Source organism: Eptatretus burgeri, unplaced genomic scaffold (genome assembly GCF_056783735.1).
Source record: "Eptatretus burgeri isolate ZD-2024b unplaced genomic scaffold, Ebu_testis_v1 Ebu_testis_scaffold_78, whole genome shotgun sequence".
Classification (NCBI taxonomy): domain Eukaryota; kingdom Metazoa; phylum Chordata; class Myxini; order Myxiniformes; family Myxinidae; genus Eptatretus; species Eptatretus burgeri.
The window spans coordinates 100,001-111,461 of record NW_028222028.1 but is presented as its reverse complement, the minus strand read 5'-3'; the positions used below and the strand labels follow the sequence as shown (position 1 = coordinate 111,461).

Sequence of the window (11,461 nt, the reverse complement as noted above, 5' to 3'; positions counted from 1 at the left end):
GATACTGTTACTGCTGACATGGACATCAACTCAAAAAGGAACTCGAAAACACTGTTGGGTTCCCCTTTTATGAGCAGCATTTTTATATACCAATTCCCAAAACCGCTGGGAACACGTCTTTATATGGCAGTTGTAAGCGAGAAACACATTCATTTTTTTTTTTTGTCGACCGGAAGACGTCATTGGAATACGTCTACATACGTCGATGTGTGTTGGGACTACGTAAAGAATTGGTTCAAAGCACGTCAAACATAAGTTAGAAATAAGTTTCACGTAAAAAAGACATTACCGCGACGTGTTTCGACTTATGTGTAGCTTATAAGTAGCCTTTGTGGACGTGTGTAAGCGTCCACATATCGTGTGTAAAACTTATCCCCATCGCATGCGAACGTGTGTCATACGCCGAGTACATGTTCAAAATTTTACGACGTACTCTACTTACTACGACTTATGATAGCGTATTTAGCGTTCTACTCGCGCATACCAAACTTACCCATACCGTATTCGACATGCCCCAACGTTTTAGACACACTTTTTGTTACGTCGGCATACGCTGACAAGATCGCCAAGGTGTGACCGCGATTTTGACCCTTCCATTTCTACGGCAGTTATGATTTGAATCGTTGTGCGTCAGCCTTTTAATAGGCTACGTCACGACATCGTCGGCGATGCGTGCAACGCGCTATGCCTGAGTTAGACTATCGTTGGGCATCGGTTGTGTAGGCCAACAACAGGTTCAGCATTCGTTGGTACAAGTTATCTATAACACAACGAAACGTTCTGTGTAGTTACCAATGCGTTACACATAAGACCAAGTCGCTATGAATACGTCCGAATCTTTAAAAAAAAACATCAAAAGTTCAACGTAAGCCAGCGTTTTACATACATTTTAACACGTTGCCATCGCTGGCTAAAACGTCAAGGTGTGACCGGGCCTTTACGGAGACACAGTGTGAGTGTACGGGATTTGTCAGGGTTGAAAGACATATTCCAAGTGTTGGCCCAGCTCCTGATTCTCTCAAGTTCTGCAGAGAGGGAAGAGGCTGCTGCATGCCTGCTTGTCTGAAGGATGAGAGATGATGATACAGCAGAGGGTGCAATCATGAGCAAAGATATATGTGCAGGATTTTCCATGAAATCAGAAAGATATAATTGATAAAGATGAGGAGCAAGACTGGGCCAAAAACACTCCCTTTGGGGGACTCCAGCTTTGATAGGAAGAGATGGGAGGATCCCTTAAGAGCGACACTGATTGTGTGAGTGGAGGAAGTCGGTGTAATCCATGAGAGTCGGTGTCGAATGCCATAAACAGAGAGTTTGGAGACCAAAGTGGGGGACCCGACGATATAAAATGCTCAATACATGTCCAGATAGACGGCTCATGATGCTCAACTCAAGTGATGCTCAAAGATGTCGTGATGCTCGACTTGTGGAATCGTGACGTGGTGTCATTCCTATCTTTTTTTGATTGTTTTTTTTTTTGAGATTTCATCCCTCTATATTTTTACATTTTTCTTTAAAAAAAATTTTTTTTTGTTGTTGTCTTGTTTAATTCAGCTTGCTGTTTTGAAACAATAGTTCCAGATGGACCATCATGGCAATCATATCCTGGAAACGTACAATTGTTGCACTTCTGGTATAACTCGAGTCGAGAAGGCCAAGCTGAAAATTCCTGCAGACAATAGCTTGGGTGCTTTGAAATGCTTTGACTGTTGTTTGTGTTTTCAGAAAGCGCAAGTCAATTCTCAGTTGTTTTCAAACAAGAGAAAATGTTGCGCCTCTTTTTGGCCGACCCAGCAAAAGACTGCACCGCCGGTCTCGTCCTATATTTCATGAGACGCACAAATGACATTGCTTTGTCCGTCAAGAATGTACGTGAGGTAATCATTTAAAAATGGTCAAGATTTACTCCACGAACAAAACTTAACAATCTTTATCATTAATTTAATTCATCACACTCTGTATAATTTGAGAAGTGTCTGTTTGTTTGTTTATTTGTCTTTGTACTCTTCCAAACCGCTGGACTTCATGAGTTGAAAACTGGTGGTTGTGCAGTTCCTATGGAAAGTAGACATCCCCTTCCCAAATTTTCACCTGTTGTTACCTGATAGCCTGGAACTAAATCACATTAAATCAGACTTTCCACCTTTATTAACACATCGTAACCCACAACCTCCAAGTGAAAAAGTTTTCCCCACTTTCCCACGCTTATTGTGCTGTTTGGTGTGATGCTAGGGAGTGACGGTAAACCATCAGTAAGTTTAACAATGCACCTAACCCCAACAGGAAATGTATTTCGGTGAAATCGATTGCACCAAAGATGTGTTACGAGGAGCAAGAATGAAAATTTCAAACATCTACTACCCTGCCATGGACGTCAGTGACAAATGGGGTGAACTCAACAACTCCAAATCTGGAGAGAAAACGAAAAAGACTTTCAAAGATAGCATATTGAGCTTCATTTCGTTTTTGGATGGTATGTTATGTTTTTTTTTAATACCTCTTAAACATCAGCAGAATATCATCTGACTGCAGACTTTTTGTGTGCGTGGTGTTGGCTTAATGGATAGGGTGGTGGTCTGGGGATCCTCGGATCCTGAGTTCATAATTCCACTCGGCTATTGAATTAATACCAGGTGGGGTTGACTCTGCCTGTCATCCTTCCGAAGTCGGCAAAAATGAGTGGTACCCCAGCATGCTGGAACCCTGTGTCGGAGTGGTGACCCGTCCAGGATTGTGTCCAATAGTTGAGAAGACTGCTTTGGTCGCACTAACACTCCACACAGAGTCTGGTCCTGATAGATGGATGGATCGATGGATGGGAGACTTATTCTGGTGCTCTGCATTTGAGGTTTGCATCCATAGAACAGCGGTTCCAGTTAAAACTTCATCTGAGCCTGGCTCGTGGACTTATTGTGGAACTTTGTGAGTGAGGTTCATTTTTAATAATGGCATAATACACATGTGGAGGATAATAATGGCATAATACACATAATACACATGTCTGAGATGTGGAGGAACACGATGGAGTTCAGTGGAGGAACAACTGGAGGAAATCGAATTCATCGACGCACTACCGGAGGAGACTCTCCACAAACACCACATCATTTGCAGAAAACGAACATGGCAGACAGCATTTGTCACCCACTTACATGAAAGAGGACACACTTAGTCACTTTATTCAAATATTTTGTAAGACTTGAAAAATTGCATCGCACCAACAGTGTTTTGGTGTTGAAAGTTTGGTGTTGAAAACAATGGTGTTCACCATACATCGTCTCACTCATTATAGATTTGTAATTTGGTTTGGAGAAACAGAACAGAGTGCAAATGATGTCATAATAAATTAAGAATTACAATGCTTTGCACGGTGCGTTATAATATGGAAGATAATGACAACTTAATTGGTTCATCCATCGCAGTAATGAGCATGGATTTTGCTTCCCATTTTGATCTCCACAGCAGGTAAGATGTGCATTGAGTGTTGAAAATGACAGAAACAAGATCGTTCAGCAGCTTTGACATTTATTAATAACTAGCAAAAGGACCCGTCCCCAATTAAAGTTGAAGTTAATGGATCAATTTAAATTATTTCATGGACTTTAAAAAGGTTAATTGTGTTGCGTTCAAAAAAACAATCTGCCCTTTTCAATTTGAGACCAATTGGTCGTCCTTGTTTGCCAAGAATTGCGATATTGGTCACTTTGAGTTTCAAAGTCAGATCTGTGACTTGCTTCCAGGTACCATGTAAACCTGCACTACCTGTTCCCTGGTCAGGTGAAACATTATTTTAGATCGAAACATTATGGTTATGAAATGAAGTGTAATTTTCCAATCACAAATAATGGAAAATGAGCAACAACATAACGAAAGTTCGCAAAACAAAGGGTTACAAAGGTGTGTAGCCCCTTAGTTAAGCGGGGGATACCTGTACTCAGAAATGACTATTATAAACAATTCCCATTTTACTCTTGAAGCCATTCCCATGACGATATCTGATTTTAGGTGTATAAGCATTAACCTCACACTGTCCCAATACATTACCTAACATACACATTGATAATTGGTGATACTATGCTGTGGGCCAGCAGTGGAACTAAATGACAAGGGGGGAATGGGATTGTCAGGGGAGAGGGAAATGCAAATGGGATGGAAGGATTTAATAGTGCACAAGTTGTGCATGTTATAAAAGTGCTGAGAGGAGGTTGACATCGGGAGTGATGGCATGTCGGAGAAGTGACCGATCGGGCAACAGTGGTGAATGATAAACTTTGACACAGTGACGATGTCTTGATGGCTTTGACAGCATGAAGAGTGGCTTCCAATACAGTGGGCTCAACCAGGTGAGTGCTGGAGGCTTTTCCAGCACACGAAATGCCACAGGTGGTGGTGGAGTCTCGGGGGAAACCGAGGGAGCCCTGGGGGTGTGAAATGCGCAGGTTAGTCAGGTGGGTCCTGTGAACATTGGGAATGTGCAATATGGTCCATTCAAAGCGTGGACTCATGAAGAGATGTAAACATGGCTGAACTGGAATGAGCTCGTACCTCTCTCTCCGCCAGGCTGAACAGTTTATGTTTCGCGTCGCACCGAAAGGCCAAATCTGCACCCGGACTTTAACCAAAATCTAATTGACTTGTTATTTTCACCGATCTAACTCATCCACCAAGTTTTCTCGTGACCCGTCCACAATTTTTGAAATATCGTGCTTTATATAGTTTTCTGGCGGCCTATCTCTCAATTTGTGAAGAATCACTTTAAAAATTCAACTGTCTGGATGTGTAATCTTCACCAAAATCATATCAATTTGTCCTCGGCACATGCCAAAGCCTGTCCACCAAGTTTCGTACAAATTTGTCCGTAACTTTTTGAGACATCCTGCTCACAGACAGACAGAGACGTCTGTCTCTCCATCCACCTTCAGTGGCAGAGGAAACAACAACCACTTTCAACCACCATTACCGGCTGAGCGAAGTCCGAAAGCTGGGCATGATTTCTCTCCTCGAAGCTTTTGGAAACCACCACATATTTGAAGAGTTTATATTTGTACATTTCCTCCCTTCCGCAATGACTGTAAAAGTTTGATAGTATTTTCCTTTGATTTTGAAAACGAAGCACCCGTGACCTGATTCCTTGGCCAGGAAACTGCTCTGGCTTTGACCGACCCACATTTACTTTTCCAGGCGCTGTCCGAAGCATTGAAGGTGTTCCGGAATTGCAAAGGCCAAGCGCAATAGACCTGAACCGATTTCAATCATTCGATGATATTACGGCTGCTGCTCATGATCCTCAGTTGCTGCCTGAATTCGAAGGCATCTTGTTGATTTGGCATCAACAGATATATCAGGTCAGGCAGATGCTTTGATGAGATTTTTTTTTTGAAATAAATCCCTAATTTAACAATGATTTTGATATTACCGATGATGATAATAGAACACATCGACACCGGTGATGTTAAAAAAAAACTTTCCCTGATTAACTTTTTGCCATTATTTTGTGATTCTATCTATGTTGATGATGTATTGAAGGTACTCATGAGGCTTGTTGTCTTCCATAATGTGGAAAAATCTATTTAACTTCATAAATATGAGATCAGATATTCTATCTTGCTTCACAGGTGTTGACGGAGAGCGAACATGTCCGGAAGGAAGCAGATAACTCTGGCCCGTTGACGGAGCTGGAGTATTGGAGGTTCATGTCGGTGAAGTTGAACTCGATTATACAGCAAGTTGAAGGGACGGATTGCCGCACCGTTTTGAACGTCCTCCTTGCAGCACGCTCCAAGCTCATCAAGGTATCTGTAAAAGTGACCGGTGTTTTAAATTTTGCAACTCTGTTGGCCAGAATTATTCTGTGTTTCTCTGTAAGCAACGCCGTAGCTTTCCACTTCTCACCAATATTGATCTTAAATGTCATCAATGCTGATGAGCTGAGATTATCCAGCCACTTTTAATATCCAGAATGTTCATATTGTTATGTTTGTGGGTTAGATGGAGGAATTTCAAAGGAAAGTTAGGAATGTATAGAGTTGCTTGGTCTATGGATGTGTAGGAGACATCTCGATGTAAATTAGGAAGGGAAACTGTGAGCTGAAGTGTGACGCGTCACCACACGGGGGTGGTGCTGTGTTAATTCGATGTGGTTTAAGCATAATTTCTCCCAGCATGTGATTGCCATTGTAAATATTTGATTTATTTTCATTAAAGCCCATATTTATTGAAATTGCTTTCGTCTGTCTATTTGTCATGGGTTCACCATAAACCCCATTGTGCTTTGCTTCCGTCTGCTCCGTCCTTGCCGTCCTATCCTTCCTGCGTGCGCCATCATCTCTGAGAATCTGGGCTGCAAGCTTCCAAGGGAAATCGTTCAGCTATCCGTCCGAATAGGTTAAACCACCCGGACACGACAATATGCAGCCACGACTTTGTTAATTGATTAATTACACAGATATCTTGTCTCAGGGGAGAGATGAATGGAGTTGTTTGCTCAGCAACAGCGCAGTGATGATTACGCTGCTATTAACTCTTTAATTGATGTCATTTCATCGATTGTTAAACCAGGATATGTGCTTTATATTTCCCAGAAATGGAGAGAAATGGACGGCAAGATCACAGATGCTGCGAATGAGGCAAAAGACAACGTAGCACATTTATCAACACTCGAAAGAGTCTGTCAACCTCTTTACAGCAGCGATCCTGTAAGTTTTCTTCGTCATCATTTGTCATGCCAATGATTTATAATCATGAAAGAATCGATATTCTCTGGTCACTTGTATAATACCTATAAGTAAGATACTGCAACTCGCACCCAGCCAATCCTAACCGAACTCGAACCTCGTGATGATGGAGTTAACTCTCCCCGTCTTGCGAAGTGAGAACTGCTTTGTGTCCCACTGAATGGCCGGATCGGATCTTCACAAAAATTGAACAATTAGTTGTTGTCACACACCCAACATGTCCAAAAAGTTTTGTCCGAATCCTTGCATAACTTTTTGAGTTATCCTGCTCATAGACAGACAGACAGACAAACAGCGGTGCAACGTAACCCGCTTCCAACTTCGGTGGAGGAGGTCACAACAAATATGAATGTGAAGAAGAACAATAAGAAGCTATTATATCTCCATCAGAAAATAAATCACGTGCATCACCGACAACGATTTTGGTTTCACCTACCTTATACTCCACCGTAATTGACACGGACTCAATTGAGAGGTAGAGTCGAAGTTGTTATAACTCAGCGAATTTTGTATTTTTTCCACCCAAGTATGTTGGTCTGTCGCGTTTGACGTTCGTAGCGTTTGCTTGTCACATAATTTTTGGTCACAGTTTTCAAGCAATCGTTCTGAAATTTTGTGCGTGTGTAGTTGACCGGCCAAGGACAGCAAGGTTTAATTTTGGTGAAGATCCGAATCTGGATCCGGATACGAGAATTATTTAACTAATTCTTCAACATTGAGAGATTTGGCCAAAAATGATATCGAGCACAACATCTCAAAACGTTATGGATGGATTCGGACGAAACTTGGTAGACATGTTGGATGTGTGACAAGGACTAACTGATTCGATTTTTGTGAAGATGCAAATCCAGATCTTTTTCGAGAATTATTTAATTTTTAACTCATTTTTTTTCTCAGCATTGAGAGTTGGGGCTAAAACGATGTACGGCACGATATTTCAAAAATGTGTTGGGCCCGAGATGTTCTCATGGATCAGGCATTGCGTGGCGGAGGAATGGGCCCCACCGAGTGCCCTTCTAGTTTTTTAATCGAATTATTATCACAATCCTTAGCTTGCCTGTTCGAAGAACAGAGAGCTATAGCGATACCCCCGGCGTGAGCGTGAGCGTGAGCATCAGCGTGAGCGTGAAAATGTTAAAGTTTTTGGTGCAAGTTATTTAGAAGCTTGCCATTCATTTAATATGTGTACTTGGATGCTGATATTTGGCATGGAGGTTCCTTTGGGGTAGACTATTGGTGGAGTGAAGTTGAAATGAACAAATGATTTTAATTTTTTTTTAATTTTTGACCTGTTTTGAACTTAACTTTTTTGTAGCACATCAACGTTTAAGTTTTTGGTGCAAGTTATTTAGAAGCTTGCCATTCATTTAATATGTGTACGAGGATGCTGATATTTGGCATGGAGGTTCCTTTGGGGTATATTATTGGTGGAGTGAAGTTGAAATGAACAAATGATTTTAATTTTTTTTTAATTTTTGACCTGTTTTGAACTTAACTTTTTTGTAGCACATCAACGTTTAAGTTTTTGGTGCAAGTTATTTAGAAGCTTGCCATTCATTTAATATGTGTACGAGGATGCTGATATTTGGCATGGAGGTTCCTTTGGGGTATACTATTGGTGTAGTGAAGTTGAAATTAACAAATGATTAAAAAAATTTTTAAATTTCAACCTAAGATGGTGTCAAAGCCACCCAATGCTCGCCTGTTTATACGAGACGCTTGCCATTCATTTAATATGTGTACTAGGGATGCAATGAAGTCCAAATGAAATAAATTTTGTTGGTGCACCTTTTTCAGAGACTCAATATTTGTGAAGTCAAAACACTACATATTACTTTTTTAGCTCGCCTGTTCGAAGAACAGAGAGCAATAGCAATACCCCCAGCCTGAGCGTGAGCGTGAGCATCAGCGTGAGCATGAAAATGTTAAAGTTTTTGGTGCAAGTTATTTCCTTTCTAATGTTTTTATCTACCACACTATTTTTTACTGATAACAACATACAAATACATACATTGCTTTAAAATAATTTGGATCAGACTTCACTGCAATGCTTTATTAAAAATATTATTGGAGTCGTCTTTTAAAAACGATAAATGTACAAACAGGTGAGCATTGGGTGGCTTTGACACCAACTCTCTGGTTTTCAACACCTTGATATACTTGAGGGAAGTTATTCAATGTGAATTATGCTTCAATGTCTCACTGTATGTTTCTGCAGGTGGCCATAACAAAAGAGATCCAGAACCTCGTCAATCAAATAAAGGCGATACATGACTTTTCTCGGTACTACAAGTCATCCGAAAGGATTTCCACCTTATTAATGAAGGTATGTCTGCTTCCTTTGCTATAACTTGCCGGTGGAAGCTGTTCCTCAGCATCAGAGCCGTGCCCTGTTGATGATGCAACCAGCAGGTGCAACCGGGTGAACATCATCAATGTACTGATAGTTGGACAGTGGGGAAACAAGTGCATTGTTCTTGCCGTCGGTGGTTGCCATTGTTTTATTTGCTCAAACAGCAAAACAGCACCGATTGTAAAATTTTCTCAAATTGTCCTGTGCAACATATCCTTGCATGAAAACTTTTTGACACAAATTAATTGAATACTTTTGGTTGGTCTGTTTCACATTCCCATTGTACGCGTGGCTCCTGATGGATGCAGGGGTACCTGGTTGAAATGTGATAAACTGTGTGGATGTTTTAAATGATCAGATACAGTAGTTTCCTTGGTTTCTTACTCTTGTTTTTGTCCAGCATGTGATTTATGTACAAGCTCTCCAACACCAGCCCTAAATCACTGTAAAAAAATGGGGGAAAAGGCAACAAACTGACATGAAGCAACAGGTGCAGTGGGCCACCTGGAAAGACCCAACAAGCAAGGGAATGAATAACTTCAGAGGATGGGCAGGCTGAGAGAGTATCGGGAGCAAGACCAGAGGTCAACCAGAACCATCTGTTGTCATCCCCATTTCAGGCCCATCATCTTCATTACCACCACTTCCCTTCCCTAACCCAACCATCTTACTTGGTAATTTCAGTGTTTCTTTCACTCCTCACTCTCCTCTTTTCTTGCTTGATCATTTCCTTTATGTTTGTCTCGATGTCAGTTCTATCTTACTTTTCCATTATTGGCCTCACTCTGATGAAGAAAAAAAGAAACCAGAATCTACCAAACTGTCTGTGACGTCAGAACAGGGCTTGCACGACTGTCTCATCATGAAAGATGCCAAAAATGTTCAGAGCTTGAGATGCTGCAGAATCCAGGAGAGACATGTGAAGCAAGGGTGCCATCCCACCTGGGAGAGCCATACTCCTTTGTTCTGCAGACAAATTTCCTTGTTCCCTACAGAAACCTGGGAGGGGGGGTGGGGTGGGGTGGGAGGGAGGACAATGCATGGAAATATCAGAGGGTGCAAGACCAGAAAGGATGTCTCTGTTCTGTTCATCAGATGAAAGGATGTCCATCAGATGTTCATGTCTCTGTTCCCCACTGTTTTGTCCTTCCCACGCCCCTCTTGTCCTGTGCATTGTGTGTTAGCTCTCATACGAGCTTTGACAAGGCATACAAGAAATATAAAGGAGACGGTAGAAGACAGACCACCGACCTGTCTGCGTGGGTGAAGTGATAGGCCCATCGACTCAGCTTCATCGCAGGAGGTTCCAATAATCTTGAAGGTCGAAGTTTTTACGGCATCAAGCTGAGGATGATGTTTTTTACAGAAGCCAGGTTCGAGGGGAGAGCAGTACTCAATAAAGCTGCAGATGAAAGTTCTGCATGTGGTCAGGTGCTCAGGTGGGCCGAGGAGGGACAAACCACAAACCGGCGACAGGGTGTTGGGTGCCCAAGGCTCATCAATGCACGAGGGCAACGAAGGCTATCCCGTCTGGTCCGAACCGACAGAAGGTGGACTGTGGCACAAGTCACATCGCACCCTGCTGCGTATGGGGCTGCGTTGCCGCAGACTGGTCAGAGTGCCCATGATGACCCCTGTCCACCGTCGAAAGCTCCCACAATGGGCACGCGAGCGTCGGAACTGGACCTTGGAGCAGTGGAAGAAGGTCGCCTGGTCCGATGAGTCCCGTTTTCTTTTAGATCACGTGGATGGCCGTGTACGTGTGTGCCGTTTACCTGGGGAAGAGATGGCACCAGGATGCACTGTGGGAAGATGACAAGCCGGTGGAGGGAGTGTGATGCTCTGGGCAATGTTCTGCTGGGAATCCCTGGGTTCGGCCATTCATGTGGACGTCAATTTGACATGTGTCACCGACCTAAACATCGTTGCAGACCAGGTACACCCTTCATGGCAATGGTCATCCCTGATGGCAGTGGCCTCTTTCAGCAGGATAATGCGCCCTGCCACACTGTACACATTGTTCGGGAATGGTGTTCACGGTGTTGCCCTGGCCTCCAAATTCTCCAGATCTCAATCCGATTGAGCATCTGTGGGATGTGCTGGACCGACAAGTCCGATCCATGGCGGCTCCACCTCGCAACTTGCAGGACTTGAAGGATCTGCTGCTAATGTTTTGGTGCCAGACACCACAGGACACCTTCACGGGTCTTGTAGAGTCCATGCCTCGGCAGTAGAAGAAGGTGGTCATAATGTTTTGGACTCAGCATGCCTCAGCACTGTTTTGGCGGCACAAGGAGGACCAGAAGCATATTATGCAGGTGGTCATAATGTTTTGGCTCATCAGTGTATACGTGTGTGTGTGTGTGTGTGTGTG

General features: G+C 42.7%; 1 protein-coding gene across 15 annotated transcripts in view; it reads left to right on the top strand.

Annotated features, from left to right (window-relative positions):
• The first annotated feature begins 1,303 nt into the window (after nt 1-1,303).
• Nucleotides 1,304-11,461, top strand: part of LOC147007602 (dynein axonemal heavy chain 8-like) — a 27,800-nt gene continuing 17,642 nt past the window's right edge. For 5 of the 15 annotated variants that reach the window (XR_015054066.1, XR_015054065.1, XM_085866773.1 and 2 more), the window contains exons 1-6: nt 1,320-1,880; nt 2,287-2,476; nt 5,182-5,345; nt 5,616-5,792; nt 6,582-6,695; nt 8,953-9,060. Coding sequence is in view for 10 of the 15 variants with exons in the window: in XM_085866773.1 (XP_085722899.1) it covers nt 1,770-1,880; nt 2,287-2,476; nt 5,182-5,345; nt 5,616-5,792; nt 6,582-6,695; nt 8,953-9,060 (864 nt within the window). In the remaining 5 variants the exon portion in view is untranslated. Of the gene's footprint in view, nt 1,881-2,286; nt 2,477-5,181; nt 5,346-5,615; nt 5,793-6,581; nt 6,696-8,952; nt 9,061-11,461 lie in introns of all 15 variants that reach the window. The other 10 variants (XR_015054067.1, XR_015054068.1, XM_085866777.1 and 7 more) reach the window with 6 other exon arrangements.